The 20,990-nt window shown below is 41.9% G+C and overlaps 1 protein-coding gene across 1 annotated transcript in view; it reads right to left on the bottom strand.

Moving 5' to 3' along the window:
* fgf11a (fibroblast growth factor 11a) overlaps positions 1-20,990 on the bottom strand; it is a 95,813-nt gene that overhangs the window by 38,657 nt on the left and 36,166 nt on the right. Inside the window, exon 2 of the mRNA XM_034164871.1 lies at positions 4,197-4,307. Within this exon, the coding sequence (XP_034020762.1) occupies positions 4,197-4,307 (111 nt within the window). The remainder of the gene's footprint in view (positions 1-4,196; positions 4,308-20,990) is intronic.

Below are 20,990 nucleotides of genomic sequence, written 5' to 3'. Positions count from 1 at the left end.
GATGCTGGACTGACCGCGAGATGCCATGCCTGAACATATTAGTTTATATTGTATTATTAAATACAATGTTTCTTGTTATAGTTAAGATCATGTTATGTTTAAGTCTATGTATGTATGAATGTGTTCTCTCTGCTGATGACATAACAAATTGCCCCGAGGACAATAAAGACACCTTGACCTTGAAGCTGATGCAGCAGATGTTGTTTTGATTTCCTGTTTTCTGTTTTTTCAGCTTTGTAAAACTTTGTAAAAATTTTGTAACTGTTAGAATGGACAAAGCAGTGGATCACCCCTCTGAGTCTGGTCTGCTTGAGGTTTCTTCCTCATTATCATTTGAGGGAGTGTTTCCTTACTACTGTCGTCTATGTGCTTGTTCTAGGAGTTGGTAAGGTTAGAGCTTACTTGTGCTGTGAAGTGTCTTGAGGCAGCTTTGTTGTGATTTGGTGATATATAAAATGAAATAAATTGAAATTGAAATTTGTAAATAAGTGTGAAACAATTTCAGTTCAATTTTTCAATTTATTTTCATTTATATAGCACCAAGTCACAACAAAGCTCCCTCAAGGCGCCCCACACAAGCAAGGTCCAACCCCACCAACCGCCAGAGCAAGCACACAGGCCACAGTGATAAGGAAAAACTCCCTCTGATGATTTGAGGAAGAAACCTCAAGCAGACCAGACTCAAAGTGGGTGACCCTGGCCTGTGCCATGCTACCAACACAATAGACAATACAGGAAATTTTGGGAGATTTTGGGAGTCCATGCTGGTGCACAAGATGGGAGGCCTGCAGAAGAAAACACGCACTCCCATCTCTGGATGGAACTGCACCTGGTCAATCTCTTTGAGGTTCGGGTAGGCCCCCAGCCATCCAGTGGCCACCTTGACAATGATTGCCAGTGGTAACCCGTAAGTTGGAGAGGAAATGGCGTCTCACTAATTTAGAAGATCTTCACTTAGCCTGGAAAAAGAGTCTGTTGCTCTATAAAAAAGCCCTCCGTAAAGCTAGGACATCTTACTACTCATCACTAATTGAAGAAAATAAGAACAACCCCAGGTTTCTTTTCAGCACTGTAGCCAGGCTGACAGAGTCAGAGCTCTATTGAGCCGAGTATTCCTTTAACTTTAACTAGTAATGACTTCATGACTTTCTTTGCTAATAAAATTTTAACTATTAGAGAAAAAATTACTCATAACCATCCCAAAGACGTATCGTTATCTTTGGCTGCTTTCAGTGATGCCGGTATTTGGTTAGACTCTTTCTCTCCGATTGTTTTGTCTGAGTTATTTTCATTAGTTACTTCATCCAAACCATCAACATGTCTATTAGACCCCATTCCTACCAGGCTGCTCAAGGAAGCCCTACCATTAATTAATGCTTCGATCTTAAATATGATCAATCTATCTTTATTAGTTGGCTATGTACCACAGGCTTTTAAGGTGGCAGTAATTAAACCATTACTTAAAAAGCCATCACTTGACCCAGCTATCTTAGCTAATTATAGGCCAATCTCCAACCTTCCTTTTCTCTCAAAAATTCTTGAAAGGGTAGTTGTAAAACAGCTAACTGATCATCTGCAGAGGAATGGTCTATTTGAAGAGTTTCAGTCAGGTTTTAGAATTCATCATAGTACAGAAACAGCATTAGTGAAGGTTACAAATGATCTTCTTATGGCCTCAGACAGTGGACTCATCTCTGTGCTTGTTCTGTTAGACCTCAGTGCTGCTTTTGATACTGTTGACCATAAAATTTTATTGCAGAGATTAGAGCATGCCATAGGTATTAAAGGCACTGCGCTGCGGTGGTTTGAATCATATTTATCTAATAGTTTACATTTTGTTCATGTAAATGGGGAATCTTCTTCACAGACTAAGGTTAATTATGGAGTTCCACAAGGTTCTGTGCTAGGACCAATTTTATTCACTTTATACATGCTTCCCTTAGGCAGTATTATTAGACGGCATTGCTTAAATTTTCATTGTTACGCAGATGATACCCAGCTTTATCTATCCATGAAGCCAGAGGACACACACCAATTAGCTAAACTGCAGGATTGTCTTACAGACATAAAGACATGGATGAAGTTATTGTACTTGGCCCCACAAATCTTAGAAACATGGTGTCTAACCAGATCCTTACTCTGGATGGCATTACCCTGACCTCTAGTAATACTGTGAGAAATCTTGGAGTCATTTTTGATCAGGATATGTCATTCAAAGCGCATATTAAACAAATATGTAGGACTGCTTTTTTGCATTTACGCAATATCTCTAAAATTAGAAAGGTCTTGTCTCAGAGTGATGCTGAAAAACTAATTCATGCATTTATTTCCTCTAGGCTGGACTATTGTAATTCATATTATCAGGTTGTCCTAAAAGTTCCCTGAAAAGCCTTCAGTTAATTCAAAATGCTGCAGCTAGAGTACTAACGGGGACTAGAAGGAGAGAGCATATCTCACCCATATTGGCCTCTCTTCATTGGCTTTCTGTTAATTCTAGAATAGAATTTAAAATTCTTCTTCTTACTTATAAGGTTTTGAATAATCAGGTCCCATCTTATCTTAGGGAACTCATAGTACCATATCACCCCAATAGGGCGCTTCGCTCTCAGACTGCAGGCTTACTTGTAGTTCCTAGGGTTTGTAAGAGTAGAATGGGAGGCAGAGCCTTCAGCTTTCAGGCTCCTCTCCTGTGGAACCAGCTCCCAATTCGGATCAGGGAGACAGACACCCTCTCTACTTTTAAGATTAGGCTTAAAACTTTCCTTTTTGCTAAAGCTTATAGTTAGGGCTGGATCAGGTTACCCTGAACCATCCCTTAGTTATGCTGCTATAGACTTAGACTGCTGGGGGGTTCCCATGATGCACTGTTTCTTTCTGTTTTTGCTCTGTATGCACCACTCTGCATTTAATCATTAGTGATTGATCTCTGCTCCCCTCCACAGCATGTCTTTTTCTTGGTTCTCTCCCTCAGCCCCAACCAGTCCCAGCAGAAGACTGCCCCTCCCTGAGCCTGGTTCTGCTGGAGGTTTCTTCCTGTTAAAAGGGAGTTTTTCCTTCCCACTGTCACCAAGTGCTTGCTCACAGGGGGTCGTTTTGACCGTTGGGGTTTTTACGTAATTATTGTATGGCCTTGCCTTACAATATAAAGCGCCTTGGGGCAACTGTTTGTTGTGATTTGGCGCTATATAAATAAAATTGATAAAATAAATAAATAAAAATTGATGATGGTAACATGGCTGCTGGCGAAGGTGGTTGGTTGTGGGTCTTGTTGCCTCACACCTCCCTCACTACTACTGGAGGAGGCTCATCCAAACCTGGAGAGTGAGTGTGTGTGTTATCGCTAAACTTAAACACCCTCACAAATCTTATTTATAGATTTAGTAAAAGCGGAAGACTTCTCATTGAAAGTCAGTTCCCAGTACATAAACAGGGCAGACTTGGATGTAAGCAGTGAGCTAAGGTGGTGAGTGTGGATGTCTGTAGTACTTGGTGTCTTCGGAGGATCCTTGGATAGCACTGGAAGGACTTTGTGCCAAATGCAATGGTTACTTCGGGAGACTGTGATGAGGAGTACCACTTGCGTCATGTGGGAATGTTAGCTATGATATTCTCAGTGTTTTTTTTTCTCTGAGCCTGATCTAGCACATAGGTGCCTCAGTGCTGAGGACCCCAGCAGCTGGAGAAGTCCAACCCACTTTTCCCCTAGCTGTTGCAAATAGATGGCTACCTTGAAAAGTGAGGATGGTGCAGCTGTCTTACTGGTTGGATTCCGTCCAGGACCCAAGGCATTTCCGCAGCTCCCCGGCCTCACCTGTAGGCTTGTCAAAAATGCATGCCTTGATGCCTATGCGTTATTCTTCTTATATTTTGCATTCTTCAGTCTTGAGTTTGAAGCATCTGGCCTCTGCTGGGTGTGTTACATAACATGAGCTAATCCCTTGTAACTGGCATTCACCCAAAGCAGCTCACTGAGAGCGCATCCATTTTCAGCCTGGTTGATCCTCCAGTGACATCAAACCACAAGCCATAATGGTGTCATCGTGCGTTCACACGCTGCCAGGATGTTCTAATGTAAGACCATCCAACTACAAATCCCCTCGAGTGTTTTTCTGTGTTTGGCAAAGAAGCGGGTGAAGTGTGAGAAGTATCGGACTGTAAAATGGAACATCTGCAACAACAACAACACCATCACTTACAAAAGGAGCTGCTTTCGTCCTTTGTGCCTTCCATGGTGCCGTCCGGCTGCATCTGGAGGTAGAAGCCGTGTCTGCAGTAGAGCCGCGTGACGATGCCTTTGAGCTGGGGCTCTGCATAGAAAGCACAGGTTTAAATACACTTTAGCATCAAGCGTTCATGAACGCGCACAGTATGACCAAATAAGAGGCAGGTCCTGATATTTACTCAGCAAAATCAGCAAACACTCAGAAAGGGTGACTGTGGTCTTTGGCTGGACTGATGGGTTGCACATACAAATTCATTTTTATTTTATTTACAAGTGGCAAATTGCACCATTTGAATAATGCAGTTGGCACTCAAACCACAATTTTTTTTTTTTTTTTTTTAAAGACCATTTCTAGCATATACACTTTGTTTTCTGACTTCAGCCAAAGAGTGGACAGACTTCACACACCTCCAGAGGAAGGCTGGAGGTTGCTTGTTGTATATAGAATATCTCAAAGTTGAGGGCAGATTTTGTCAAAGCTTGGCAGATTGTGTTTGGATCAATGAAAAGTTAAATTTTGTGTTGAGATATATATATATATATATATATATATATATATATATATATATAAACACATTCCCCACTTTGTCTCTTTCTTTTTTGGCAATGTGTGGAACAGAAGACATGCTAAAAGTGAAGGGAAACATTTCTTTGCCTTGTGGCATCATAAAGGAGAATCTACAATCCTGCTAACAAACCAACATTGGATTACTCAAAAAATCCTCAACGGATTTCAATGAAATTTTTACCAGGGGTGTATCTTGGCCTAATTTAGAAGTCATTAAAGTTTGGTAATGATCTGGAACATGATCCGGATCCAGTAATTTTTTTAAGGATTCTTTGTCATTGCAGGATAGGGCCAATTTCAACATTTTTGGTCACAGAGGCTGAACAAAAATTAAGTTAAGACACAACAATAATTTAGCATTTGTTTCTTCTTATTGAATAAACTTATTAGAAAATAAAAAAAAAAAAACTTGTGTAGTTCATGCAGTTTCTCTTATAAATACATTTGCTGAAGATCTAAGGGTTTAACCACTGAATCTTAAACATGACGGTAGATGCATGAAACGACGTGGAAGAAGTCTCTTTGCCAAAGGGTATTCCATGTGACGTCAGTGACCCTATGGCCTTGGCGGAGGTTTGCGCTCTCCGAGTACTTCTCGTTTCAAAAATAGTGTTTGAAACAAGTAATATCTTACTGGGAAAAGTTGTGTAATTATCTTGACAATTCAGAATGATGAAAGTGACAGTAAACTGTTACAACATAAATATTTTGTCTGTGCTTCCACTAACTTTATGAAGAATTGAAACTCATTAGTTTGATCCTTGGGGTTTGTAAAGTCATCAAGCGTGAGTGGGTAATCCTCCCTTTGATGATGACCGTTTTACACAACATACTGCAATGCTTTTCATTCGAGGTCACGGCCTCAGCAGTTAAACTAGGAAAAACAGCTTATCCATCACTGGCTGATGAGACGCAGAAGGTCAACTGTGGAGTGGGCTAATCTGCAATATCCTGAGTACTAATCCCAAATTAAACCTCGGACCACACAGCAAGCCATGTGCTGTTTAACACATGTACCCACAGAGGGGTTGAGGTGACTCCGCCTCCACACGCTATGTTTGATAATGATGCTGAGAGACACAAGGACGTACTGGGTAGCTGCTGCCTGCACACAGGTGTTATCTAAACAACAGAAATGGAAATTTCATTTTATGTTGATGCAAAAATGACAAGTAGAATCATTCTTGGTGTTGTTCAAATCTCCTTGTATGTCGAGAGTTGCTTCAGGAAGGACATTTGTGCCAAATAAACACTTGGCTCCACCACTGTGACCCCAATTGAAATGGCAGAAGGCAAAAAAAAAAAAAAAAAATTAAAGAAGTGGGCTTGTGACCACTGGGTCTTCTCTTCAAGTCCCTGTCAGATAGGAAACTAAGGCAATTGTGGAAAAAGACCTTTTGAAAGGAACGTTGTGATTTTTCAACTTGGGCTCCATTTTTTTAGACATTATTGAGATAAACTTTTCACTGGAGACAAGCAAAAACACCTCTGTGGATAAGGAGCTGGCCTGCCAATATGTAGACCAGAGTTTTGAATCCCCCTTATGCTACCTCCCTGTGGTTTTGAGCAAGACACTTAATCTGCATTGTCCCAGTCAACACATCTGTAAAGCAGTACCACCATTAGCCCGGGGAAGTAACCTGCATTGGACTGGCTTCCCATCCAGGGGGGGTCCTGGATTCTCATTTGCTTCACACTATGAAATTAAGAATAAGCAAAGGCACCAACAGGCCACAGAGCCTATATAGACTATACAGTAGGTAGGTACAGCGTTTGCATTGCCCTTGTGATGGAAATTTCCATTCCACTAATGAATCACGTTATCCATTTTTCCCCCCCATCTACATCTTTATCTCATGCATGTGTGGGGGTTGTTGGAGTTGATGTGTCCCATGGTTGAGCAACTTATGGGTTTAATGTCTTGCATGAAACCTCAACACTTGGCCATAATAAGGAATTAAACCCACTGGCTGTTGTTTTCATGATCTCTTGCTCCTCCCACTCTGCTTTAGTAGGCCCCTTGGACCCCATTATCCAAAAGCATACTGCTAATCATTTAGTGCCCATTCAACTCAAACAAGATGCCTTTGATTCTTGTCCAGAGCTGAGTGAATTTAATTGTTACTGTAAAACATATGTGAGGTCATTGTCATTTTTCACACTGTAATCCTGTTGATCCTGTTTATTTTCAAATATTTACCTGTAACCAGATTTTTTCTAAAATTATGGTTAAAATTCAGTCATCAAATAACGGTTGTAGTTCAGTCTTCCTCCCAGAACTGTTTGAAGGTGTAAAGTGGAATTATACTTTTACTAGTATTCAAAGCTACAGTGTGTAGAATTTAAGGGCGCGTTTTTTTTTTAATCAAAAATGCAATCTCGCATTCATAACCAACCATCTGTTCAATAGTGTGTAATTACTTGCAACAACAAATCGATGTGTTTTCAACTGCTTAGAATGAAATATCTACATGGGAGCCCTCTCTTGGAGGCTGATATGTCGATACAGGAGCCCAAATGAGACATATTTAATTAATCTTTCGTGTTTTGTAGCACAGTTGGAAAACTGAAGAAAAAAGAAGAATCAGTGGTTCCTCCCCTGTATACTGTCTTCTGGTTGCAAGTGCAGCTTAAAATGAGAATCCTCATTTTGGTGAAATGGAGATCATACACATTACTTATCACGCTCAAAGGCAAGAGAGCACGAATCGCCATCACCAAAAAAAGCGAAAACATGAAGGGAAACTGTGTGGCAACTGTATAACACAGTCTTCAACCTCACCACTAGATGACACCAAATCCTACACTCTGCAGCTTTAAACACCACAGCCAAGCTTCTAACAAGATCTGACAGAAGAGGAGAGTTTGCACTAAATTCAGCCTCGTTCCACTAATTATTTGTGCATTTAAAAACTGCTTTTAAGACGTTATTAATGACGCTTAAGGCTCGTAAAGAGGTGGGCCCTGAATATATCTTGGAACCTCTAACTTCATGTTGTGTGGGCCGCTGAAGAGGAGGTACTGCTGGCCCACCACCACAAGATGGCGCCCTGCTTGGAGTGCGGGCTCCAAGCACGAGAGGGCGTCGGCTTTGCTGGAGGTGATAGCTGTCATCAATCAACACAAGCTGTCACCCATCATCACCACTACAAAGACCGGACTGCAACTCCACCTCCTCGCCGAGAAATAAACTACCATTCAGGTAATTTCTCTGCTGCCTGACACTGTGTGTGTTTAACCTGAACTTCTATTGCAGCCGTTTTCCTGGAGTGTTTCCTTATCTGGAGGATTGGCGTTTGGTGTAACAGCGACGGCTTCGCCTCACACCCCAACTCAGATAAGTGGTTGACCAGGAGCTGCACGGGTGTGTGTGATTGGAGGTGGAGGTTCTCCCTCCTTTACTTAAGACAGACTGTGGGATTACTGAGTGTGCGAACTCACACTCATCTGGACTGTCTCTGTTTTCTGCCAGCAGTACCGGATCTGACTGCTGAAGACAGCGGCCACCTGGGGTGCAGGGCTTGGCGGCTCCGGTGTTCTTCAGCTCCATTGGTGGTGGAAGCTGTGTGGGGATCCAGCTCTTCTCTCTCCAGGCATCTTCTATCGTCGAGCCTGCCCACACGTCACCTGGTGTATGATTGACAGTCCACCATATTGTTATTGTCTGTACGTTGTTGTGCGATTCACAACATTAAATTGTTACTTTTTGGCTTATCCATTGTCCGTTCATTAACGCCCCCTGTTGTGGGTCCGTGTCACGTCACTTTCACAACACTTTAGTCTGAAAGCAGATTGAATCTCCACGGAGTCAGTAATTCTGAGGTCGTGGCTTAAAAACCACATTAGATCCTACAGTTTGAATCAGATCCCCACAAACATCTGGTTGACCTCAGAGAAGCTACATATTCATATAAAAAAAAACAAACCCTAAATGCAGTATCATAGTTATTGCATTTTATTAACTTTATATAATTTAAGGAGTTTTAAATGCAAAGGTGTCCTTTTTTATACTATATATATATATATATATATATATATATATATATGGCTTAATATGTGACGTAATCATAAAGTCACTTATGCCAGTTGATCAAAAAATATTTTACTGATCAATATGAGCTTTTGATAAAGTGTCAAGCAGAGATATTATGCTAAACCTGATTTATGAGTTATGTTTAGCTTGATGTTGGACCAAAATGTTCCAAAAGTTAATTATCTGGAGACACTAATGCAAGTTATTTTATTTTATTTTATTACTTTTGTTGTTGTTGTTTGGTGAATGTGAGTGCGGCATTACTGTAAAGTGCTTTGAGCATGAAAGCACAATAAAAATGCAACCTAGTTACAATACTCCCTGCACACAAGGTAATAAATACTGTCATCATGTAAGGGCATATAATGACAACAAACTGATTAGACTTTGTTTAATGATGCTCCAGAGCCGAGTCTGTTTTGTTTATTTTTCTTTTTAACAGAAGGACCTGAGCTGAGGTGCATTGGGCAAAAACAGCCAGATGTGTTGTGTGGGCCGCCAGAAGAGGAGGTACTGCTGGCCCACCACCAGAGGGCGCCCTGCCTGAAGTGCGGGCTTCGGGCACGAGAGGGCGCTGCAGCCACGGACACAGCCGGGGGTGACAGCTGTCACTCATTATCTCATGACAGCTGTCACCCATCTACACTTCATCTTACTACTCCATAAAACCCGGACGTCATCTCCACCTCATTGCCGAGATATCATCTACCTGTGAAGGTAATATTCTCTGCTGTACTGAAAACTGTGTCATAGTCTGAACTCTTTTTGCAGCCGCTTTCCTGTTGTGAGCCTTATCTGCTGGATTGGCGTTTGGTGTGAACAGCGACGGCTTTGCTTCATACCCCAACCAGATAAGTGGTTAACAGGAGCTGCACGAGTGTGTGATTAGGGGTGGAGGTGACTTTCCACCTTCTGACTGTTTTGGTTACTGGGTGTGCACACACCCACATCTCACTGTTTACTCCTCGCCAGCAGTACCAGATCCGACAGTCGGGGACGGTGATCACCTGGGAATTCGGGACTTGGCGGCTCCAGTATTCACCAGGTTCGGTGGCGGTGTAAATCGTGTGGTTCCGGCTCTTCTCAGGACAGACGTCTTCTATCCTCGAGCCTGCCCACACGTCACCTTTGTGTATTGACTGCTATCAGATTCTGAGATTGTCTGTATATTCGCTGTGCACATTCACAACATTAAATTGTTACCTTTTGGCTCATCTATTGACCGTTCATTTGCGCCCCCTGTTGTGGGTCCGTGTCACTACAAGATGGGTAAAACCAGGATCCAGTTTTAAGATGTTTAAGGCTGTTGCTGATAATGTCAGATAAAAGGTGCTGATTGACCCATTTTTAAGTGTTTCGCAAGCATATTCTCGATCTACGCATTGTGTCTGTTTGAGATTTACCACGTCCAAAAAAAAATTCCAGAAGGTGTGGACGGTGATCACACATGCAGCAGGGTGCATTCTGGGAATATGATAGCAATAGTCAATAGACAATTAATCTGTTATCAGAGTGCATCATGTCCTTCAGTGTGTGTGTGTGTGTGCATGCGCGCGCGTTTGGGCAGGATTTGGGCTCTTAATCCCACAGATATTCAACATCAATTACAGTGTGACCCCACAAAAGACTAGGATTAATTTCACTTATTAAGAATTTCAACCACTGAAGTCACCCTGAACCCTCTGATGCCTGATATTTAAAGTCAGATGACAACTGGGCAGCAGTTTTATTTTCACCCCTATCAAACACTCCAGTTGCAGTTTGGGTTTGCAAAAGAAGTGAAACAGTAAATTTATTCTTCACCTGCTCACATTACAAATGTGGCCACATTTGGTGGTTGTAACTGACAGGGGCAAAGTTACCAGAAGGCCGGATTGCAAATACACAGGACAGTTCCAAGTACCGTCATTATCCCACAGGGCAGTGGGAGTCATGATGAGAAAGCAAGGGGTACAATCATAGCCAAATACCTCCAGAGAGTAAGGCAAGTACTGGGAAGCCAACTCATTGGGAGAAATAAGATCCAAGCCATCAACATGTATGCCCCACCAGTCATCAGATATCCTGCTGGAATAATAACATGGCCAAATGAAGAGATAGATGCCACAGATGTCACGACACCTGAACTCCTCACAATGTATTGGACGGTTCCATCCAAAGTCCACCACCCAGAGAGCCTGAATGTGATGAATGAGAGTCAGTGACACTATTCAGCATGAAACACGGAGCATCCAGGAGTACATCAAGAAGCTAGCCCTTGACCTCCTCAAGCAACAGAAGACAGAAGGTCGGGAGTAAGAAGAGGAGACGTCGGGGCGGACAACTACATTTTTATACTGAAGACATGTTACTGAAGTTTCATTTAGCAACTGCGGTAATTCACGTTTGTTTGTTTTTTTTGTTTTTTCTTAGGCTGTGTAGTCTGTCAGGCAGGTCAAAGCCGCTGCAACAATCACTGATTAATCTCTGTTGTGGTTTTTTCTTACACGACTAATTCTGTGTCAGCTGTCAAATTCCAGGAAGCACTGGTGTGTCACATGTCTGACTGGTGGACACTCACTTTGGTCACATTAAATCCTGAAAATGTCATTGACAGAAATCACTCGCTTCATGCTTCACAGCTCCCAAAATTGATCCAAACGCATGCTGTTGAAGCGGCGATCTTGTAGCAAGTCTCCCAGATATAAACCCTTCAGAGTCTTTTGCCTTTTACCTTCTGTTTACGAATGTTTTCGACAGGTAACGAGTTAGAATAGACAATGTGCACTGACGTCACATGCAACACGCGGTTTTGTGTAAGCAGCCATATTGGACAGCAACCTCCTTGTATACCACAGCATGGCTGATGCTGGATCGTCGGTGGATGGGCAAGATAATTTGTCCGATATAGCAAAAGCGCTCAATCCAGAACATCAGAAGATGTATTTAGAGAGAATCAATTTGGATCCCTACAATATTGTAGGCAGCAATAGCTCAGTTGGTAGAGCAAAGGGTCAGCAGTTTGAATCCGGCTCCCAACCAGTCAAAAATCTGCATATTGGCATTGTGTCCTTGGGCAAGGCACTTAACCCACCTTGTCTGTGTATGAATGAGGTGAGGACCATAGGTGCAGAATGGCACCCACGCTTCCGTCAATTTGCCCGAAGGCAGCGGTGGCAACACTAGCTTACCACCACCAATGTGTGAGGGAATTAATAATGCAACTTGTAAAGCACTTTGGGTGTTTTGAAGAGCGCTCTATAAATCCAAGTCATTATTACTGCCCTCGAGAAGCTCACCAGTTTTATCAGTTTTGAGTGGAAGCCAGACGTGTGGTATCCAGACATTTTCAACTACTTTATCAACACTCCGTCACCCTACACACAAGAAGCCCTGAAGGCATATAAAAGTTTGGATGCCTACAGCTTCCTCGCGGCTGGATGGGTGCAGAATGTGGTCATCAGTCGGGTTACTGATGACATCTCGGTAATAAAAGCCTGAGTAACTACAGTAAAAATCACCTAAACCATCATCGTATAAACTGGATATTTGCACTCACTGAATAAAAACAAAAGCCCCAATCTTTTTGTGTGGTTTTCCATGTAATAAACACAGTACAAGGTCTGTTAGAAAAGTATCCGACCTTATTATTTTTTTCAAAAACCATATGGATTTGAATCACGTGTGATTGTGTCAGCCAAGCTTGAACCCTCATGTGCATGTGTGTTTTTTTTTTTTCACGCCTGTCGGTTGCTTCATTCGCCTGTGAGCAGGCTTTGAGTGAGGTGTGGTCCACCCCTCTCGTCTATTTTTTTATTGCGAATAAATGAACGATTTGGATCTTTGCTGCATCAGTTTTTTTCCAGAAACTGTAAGAGACCTCCAGGTGGACACCGTTCGAAAAAGTAATATGGCTTTCAGGGATGATTTTATGGGGATTAAACAGATTAAGGTGTGTTACTGCCCCTTTAAGGACGGCCCACAACTGCTGAGAGCGCAGACAGAAAAGCACAGAAAAGCAACCGGAATCCGTCTGAAAGCTGTCCTGAGAGACCAACACCGAGGTGGTTTTGTGCCGCGTCAAGAGCGGCACGGTGGCGCATCCCTCGGCTTCTTTTTCCATGAAAAAAAAACTCCTGTAACGGTAGAATGTGCCGGAAAAAGTGCTGATGTCCACGTCTTTTCACAATTCCTGTGCTAGTCAGAGGACATACCGGATCAAGACAGCGTCCAGTTTAGAAATGAACGGCACATTTCACTGTTACAGGAGTTTTTGTCATGGAAAGAGGAACAAAGGCGGAGGAATTCCGCGTGTCGCGGCGGAGCTGCATGGCGAAAAGAAACGCCGTGATGAAGCCTCACAGGACATGTTGGGGCTTGTCCAGCTCAAGCTCAATTTCTCGGATATTCACACGACAGAAAAGCAACCGGAATCCGTCTGAAAGCCGTCCTGAGAGACCAACACCGAGGTGGTTTTGTGCCGCGTCAAGAGCGGCATGGTCGCCCGTCCCTCAGCTTCTTTTTCCATGAAAAAAAACTCCTGTAACGGTAGAATGTGCCGGAAAAAGTGCTGATGTCCACATCTTCTGCCTTTTTGTGAAAGTCAGATGAGGTCCCGGATCAACAAAGCTTTCACGTTGGAAATGATCTGGTTGTTTGTGCAGGGTGTCAGCCTGTCCATCGGCGCTGGGAGCGCGCTGCGCTCTCAGCAGTTGTGGGCCTTCCTTAAAGGCAGTAACACTCCTTAATCTGTTTAATCCCAATAAAATCGTCCCTGAAAGCCATATTAATTTTTCGAACGGTGTCCACCTGAAGGTCTCTTACAGTTTCTGGAAAAAAAAATTGATGCAGCAAAGATCCAAATCATTCAGACATTTATTCGCAATAAAAAATAGACGAGAGGGTTAGACCACACCTCTCTCAAAGCCTGCTCACAGGTGAATGAAGCAACCGACAGGCATGAAAAAAAAAAAAACTCACGCATGCGCACGAGGGTTCAAGCTTGGCTGGCACAATCACACGTGATTCAAATCCATATGGTTTTTGAAAAAAGTAATAAGGTCGGATACTTTTCTAACAGACCTCGTATATAACCAATAGAGTATAACGTGTTTTCGCCCACATCAGACAAAACATCCTGTCCGATTGCAATGTATTTCCATTAAAAACCCCTCGCATGTACCGGACAAAGCAGTTTGGACACACCCAGTAACAGAGGTACGAAATTAAAGTTCAGCACGGATGCTCACCGATTTGAAGAAAGTGGGTACCATATTTTTGTGATTAAAAGGCCGGCCGTTTATTTTTTCTAAACATGCTCAGCAGTGGTGGGCACAGTTCCGATAATCTGATAACAGATAATTATCGAAGATAATGTTTTATCTTTTTAGATAACTTTAAAAACCATTATCGGACTAATTATGTTCCGATACATTTTTTGTCCAATAACTTTTAGACCGATAACGTAGTAAACAAAGCTGAACAGCAGCAAACAATTTTAAAATCTAAAATCATTTGAGCACCTACCTGTTAAAGGTTTTCTGAAAGATGTATAGTTCCACACATGCACGCACACAGATACGTTGCCAATATCACCCAAGTCATTCAGAGGCATACATTTTTAACTTATGGTTCAAATTTTAACCAAAGTAATTTTGGACAAGTTATTTAAAATTACTGTCATGTCTGAAGTTTTTTATTTAAAATTACTGTCATGTCTGAAGTTTTCTAAAGTGAAAATATCAGATATATGTTTTAGTTTTAAAGTAATGTGCTAATTTTTAAGGTTTTAGTGAGCACATGCTGTGCCTAGCAGTGCATTATGGGTAGGATAGGGTAATCTCAGTACATTCACGACAGGACAAATGCATTTCAGACACTGTTCAGGCTCCACGGACAGCAGCATTAAACTCTAGTGCCTAAAACTCTCGTGAATATATTCTCTGGGTTTATAGACGTAATTGTATTTGCGTTTGTTAAATTCCATGCATTTTACCTAAATGTAGCAGACACGGATTATCTGGAATTTTGTTTTGGCAAGTTTTCACTGTCTCTACTGCCATCTACTGGCTAGTAGTGTTCATGGCAGTTCATGGCAGTATTTGTCCTGAAGATGAGCAGACACTGTATGATATTTTTAATCACAAGTTAAGTTTTTTCCAAACTTAATTTACAAAAACTCTCAATGGGAGACATCAAAGTTTAAAAACAAAATGACAAAAAACATTACAAGACAGCTCTACGGTGTTTGTACAGGCACAGTGCAAGCGGTTGGATGCTTGTAGCTCTTCAGCAGCAAGAAACCCTCATGACTGCCAACCAGAATAATATCAAACAGGTTTGATTTTGATTCGACCATACGATCGGCGATCAGGAGGTGGTCGTGAGATGTTAAACGCAGCTTGTTACTCCATGTACACTAAACGATGCAGGACGCGTGATTAACCTGAAACTCGGTCCAAAAATTCTTGCATGAATGAAAAATCATCTGAAAAAGGGCCAAAACTCGCACAGTGTAAAGCCAACATTTATGTGTCAAGACAATATTGAGTGCACGTTTTACAATATAATAAAACATGTGCACGGCACTAATAAAATGAGCGCACATTCTCTCCACATGCAAAACATTTTGTGATGACACTTCCAGGGCTCCGTAAAAATGCGTTTTTACAAATAAAAAATGAAATATTTTACAAAAGCACATTTATCTGTAAACACCAACACACGACACACGTCACATTAACGTGTTGGTTTACATGTTGATTTACATAATGAATGACTGAACCAATCAGTGTTTAGCAGAGGCACTTTTACCCAGAATCCTTTGCGATCTGTCTGTGTTTGTTACAAAATCTCAGAATTAGTGCATTATTCAACATTAAAAGATATATGTTATATTTTAACTTTGTACAAATGACAGAATTGACATTAATGGAGTTATTATATCAGTATTCACACGAAACCATAAGTCAGTATGACTTTATTTTCCAAGACCTCCGCCTGACCAGAGCATTGTGATTGGTAGAGAACTGGCTTTGTGGCTGCTTTCAGCTTGTTTCTGTGCTGTAAGCAATGTGGTAAACAAGAGCTTCCAGCAGGGGGCAGGATGTTCAAACATAGAAGTGTGGGTTCATTGTTTGGGTCTTTTGTCGCTTTTGATGCTTCCAAAAGCGATTGTGGTGTTAAAACTCAAATTCAGCTTATTAGTAGTTACAAATGTACCAGAGACAATACTGGAATTTATTGGTTATCTGTAACTTCTGATACATTTTTGGGTGGCTTATCAATTTATCTTTATCAAAGATAACATTTCAGTTATCTGATTATCTGTTATCGAAGTTAATTTTTTGGTTATCTGTGCCCACCACTGGTGCTCAGACATGGGACCCACAGTCTGACGTAGCTGACTTAGAAAAAACAGTGATTCGACCAAATGTAATCTTTTTAATGCACATAATGCCCAGCGCTTATTTTAGGCAGGCGCTTATTTGTTTCAGAAGAAGTTTTGACTCAGTCATTAAATGAGGCAGGGCCTGATTCAGGATTCCCTGTAGATTGTTCAGCGCCTGGGTCTTTTCATGGCAGCCACCCACTTTTCACACCGTTCTTTATCAGCGGGAAAATGATAAAAAAAAATATACCCTTCTTTTGACAATCTTGTGCACAGCAATGAAACACCATGTTGGTATAATTTGTGTAGACAGTCATCTGCTAAACATAAGGTTCCATCCTTTGCCGTTCATGCAATGCGGAAGTTGCCTTCCAATATGGCTGCGTAAGTACATATCACGTGATCCGTGGCATCACCTGCACATTATCTATTGGTGGGGGAATCCACATTTTGTCTTTTAGTGCCAAGTACCTTGACCCCAATGATTTAGATTTGACAAATTTGATCTTGCCTTGGCAATTCCAAAACCCACCTACATACATGTTCAAGTTTGCTTGAAATTGATGAGAAAAATCAGACACTTGACCTCAATGAACTTGACCTTTGTCAACATAAACCCTTTAAGTAGAATTATGGAGTTGACCTTCATCCACATATCACATTCAGAGGAATGGGCCAAAGCATCTGGGATGAAATGTTCCTTAAATTCAAGTATGATTTACTTTCTCACTGGAAAAACACCTCACACATCGAAGCGACTCTCCTGTTGCCAACCTGCAGCTTTCACGCATTTTGCATTGGCGCCGCAGCATGAGGTGGCATTCCTCTCCATTGTCTGGGCTGTAAAATAGAACCGTATAGGCATTGTAACACAAACCTCTCAGTCAGCCGGCTGACAGATTGGGCTTTGTGCTGCCTGGCAGGCGGAAACAAAGCACAGTTGAATTTTTCACGTAATTACTCCTGCAGGCAGAGCGGCTGAGCAGCGGTAATTTACAGTTGCTGTTCACGGAATGAAAGAGGAGGATCTGTTGCACTGTACTGTACTCAGGCTTGACTTCGTGGTCTCGGGCACTTTATTCCTCACCTCTTTTTATTTGACATTGGACATTATAATAGGCACTCACACTGAAATGGCCCAATTTGTCCCTGCCTTCCAAAACGACCCATTCTGCACTTTTAAAACGTATTCACGAAGCAGACATACTAACTGAATTAACACATGCGTGGTGTATGGAAGCGTATGTCTGCAACTACAACTATATATGTGTTAATTCCAATTATTGCCATAATAATAGGTTTTATTTCAGTTCTTGCACATTTTGTGTGGATGACTGAACATTCCAGAAGTTGATGGAATTACTTGTTCTCTATAATTAGCAGCGCATGCGTGGGCATGAAGGAATCAGTCAGTGAGTGGGTCAGCAAAATTATTAATTATATATTAGTTTAAATAAAAATGTTGGCACAGTGGCGCATGTCCAGGCTTGTTCCAACAGGTAAGTGTTAGGATGGGATTTATGAAGCATTGCTGCTGATCGCAGGGTCCTGTTGGCCACTAAGGACACTGCTGCTTGTAAGAGCTTCTGAATGACTCATTGACATAATTTGGGATTAATTGGGGAATTAATTGGGGAATTAAGTATTTAAGGGTCCACTTGTAGAACCTATTTTTTTCTTGTGTTTGAGACTAGGAAAAGCATACTAAAGAATGAAAGGCATCAGGCAACAACTGATGTATACTCTGCACACTCTACACACCACAATGTAAATGCACGTCTGTAATGTTGTTTTTGACTGAATGGCTTCTTTATGAGACTTCCGTGTGATTGATTTTGAAGGCATTTACAGGAGTTAATCACAAATATTTTTGCTTATCAATATATGATTTTTGGTATTTGAGGTATACAATAAAAGAAAAAGGGAGGGGTGACGTTTGGACAATGTTTTCCGTGACTTTGATCAAATGACTCTGAAATCTATTCACCTCTAGACATCTATCCACGCAATATTCCCATAAAGTTTGAAGGAAATCCATCCATCCATTTTTGATTTATCTTGTTCACAGTCATAGACACACACAGCAGTGAAAATAATACACTGCTCGCTGCTTTGCTGACGCACAGGATAATTATAATTATAATGGGAGGAATCTGAAGAAGGGTGATGGTGCCAGAGGCAACATTACAATCTGTGACACAAACATTTAAGAAACTTGAGAACTTTCAGACTTCAGACCAAAATCCAAGATAATGTCAGGTCAGAATTAAGGTTCTGATGAAGGTAGAGGTATCAGATAGAAATGCAACATTGTTCACGTTTGGGAGAACATTCCATCACCATGAACTTAAAGCGCTGTCGACCATGGAGAAAGCTATGAATCCAAAATGGACAAAGCTCTCTCTCACTGGCAGCAACACCTGCTTCTGATTTTTATTGTCCATCTGGCATCCAGTAGGTGGCAGACATGTCTATTGGAAATTAGACAGGCAAAAAAAAAAAAAAAAGTTAATTGTGCACTAAAGTTCATCACATTTGAATATGTGCCCTCATTATTCTCATTATTCTCATTTTACAGGGTGCATGTCTTGGCTAGTCTACAACTAACAGAGTTGAGGTTAGGAAAACCTGCAGAAAAAAGCCTGAATGCACATCCTCCACTGTCCGATTACTAAATAAATAAATAAAAAGTATGTATATCCATGTATGTAAGTATATCAATTTTTTCTTTGTCGGTAAATGTGACTCAGTTTTGCAAACTGTGCATATAACGAATGTGTCAAAATCAAGTTCATGTTCACAGATTGTTTTTGTTTTTTCATCAGCCAGAAGACAAAGGTCATTTCTGCATAATTTGATCAAATTCCCGCTCAGTCGCTGCCTCTTAGCACACAGCGGCTCTGCACAGAAACCCCCCCCCGCGGCACCGTAGCTAATAAGCTTGTTTCTCCCCACTGACTCTAATATTGTCTTCGTCACCATGAGCACGAGAGCCTGAAGCTATTAATTCGTGGACATATGGATTTTTACAACTGCTGCTATTTCATCTCCCAGCTTTTATTGCATCCGACAGCAAACGCTCAACAGCGAGCGCGGTTGCAATAACGCGCCGTTGTGTCGAAATGGAAACAGTTGAAATGTAGCACCGCATGCGCAGAAGTAGAAAGGTCATGTATGCACTCCTTTTGTGGATTCGGGATGAAAAGCTTGGGCCTGTTTTCATATTTTCTGATTCCAGTCTTCGCATTTGGTGCACAGCTATGTTGCATAAAATTAGGGGGCCCCGGTTGACAATGAATGATGGGAGTAAAAGTGGGGAGAGCCTATGTGGTAATGGCCATATTTACAATGACCATCAATCATCTGCAAAATGCCTGTAGCTTCATAGGACACCGAAAGAAAAAGAGGTGGGACACCTTCAAAACAAACTGCTTCACCCTCTTTCCTTTTCAGTGGTCTCTCTCTCTCTCTCTCTCTCTCTCTCTCTCTCTCTCTCTCTCTCTCTCTCTCTCTCTCTCTCTCTCTCTCTCTCTCTCTGCAGTCTGATGTATGCTTTTAGGAAAGTTACCCAGGCATTCCGTTAAGATGGATTTCCAGTTGTAACATTATTAATGGCATCACATCACCAGTGACTGACTGAGCTAATTGAGCTCACAAATAAAGGCAATTACCTGCACCCGCTGGAAGATTTGGGAAAAAAGCCAAATGGTAACTTAAAACTGCAACTGTGCACGATTTAGAGGTGTTTAACATCATTTAACGTGAGAAAAGTTTGTTTGTTTGTTTGTTCTACGACTTATCTGAGGTGCTTGGTCCAATTAACATTAAACATGTTATGTCAAAGGTTAAAACTGTGATCCCCCCGGTGGTTTGGTGTAACTTTAGCTTTGAAAATAATGTTCACTATATTTTTACAGTTTTTTTCTTTTTTATTGTATAGAATTGAATTTTTCATCATACTATGTGAGAAATGAATGCGAGAAGTGTTTTGTGCTGCTTTATGGCATTTGAAAGGCCGTCTTTGCTGTGTCATAAAGTCTCAATGCTGTGTATTTGCTCTATAAGGTTTCCGCCCCATTTTCCCAGACTGGAAAGCAGACATTAAAAAGCCTCGCCCCATTGATCAACCATAAATTTTTGTTGAGCATTTTTATGCTGATTTTTAGAGGGATGGCTTCGTCCGTGACCAACAACCTTTCAGGCCATGGCAGTGAGGTGCTCTGTTCGAGGTTTTCACATTTCTCTCTAATGCCTTCTGATCTTTTATCAGTTCCTTAATTGGGATCCTTAGGTTTTGTTGGACCTTTAGAACTGTTCCATCCATCCATCCATTTTCTTCCGCTTTATCCGGAGTCGGGTCGCGGGGGCAGCAGCTCAAGCAAAGCCGCCCAGACCTCCCGATCCACACACACCTCCCCCAGCTCCTCCGGGGGAACCCCAAGGCATTCCCAAGCCAGCTGAGAGATGTAGTCCCTCCAGCGTGTCCTGGGTCTTCCCCGGGGCCTCCTCCCAGTGGGACGTGCCCGGAACACCTCTCCAGCGAGGCGTCCAGGGGGCATCCGGAAAAGATGCCCGAGCCACCTCAACTGACTCCTTTCGATGTGGAAGAGCAGCGGCTCGACTCCGAGCTCCTCCCAAGTGACCGAGCTCCTCACCCTATCTCTAAGGGAGCGCCCAGCCACCCTGCAGAGGAAACTCATCTCAGCTGCTTGTACTCGCGATCTCGTTCTTTCGGTCATGAGCCAAATCTCATGACCATAGGTGAGGATCGGAAAGTAGATCGATCGGTAAATCGCTT

This window comes from Thalassophryne amazonica, chromosome 23 (genome assembly GCF_902500255.1).
Source record: "Thalassophryne amazonica chromosome 23, fThaAma1.1, whole genome shotgun sequence".
Lineage (NCBI taxonomy): Eukaryota > Metazoa > Chordata > Actinopteri > Batrachoidiformes > Batrachoididae > Thalassophryne > Thalassophryne amazonica.
Note: the sequence above shows the minus strand (reverse complement) of the source record. Positions and strands in the feature narration are given on the sequence as shown.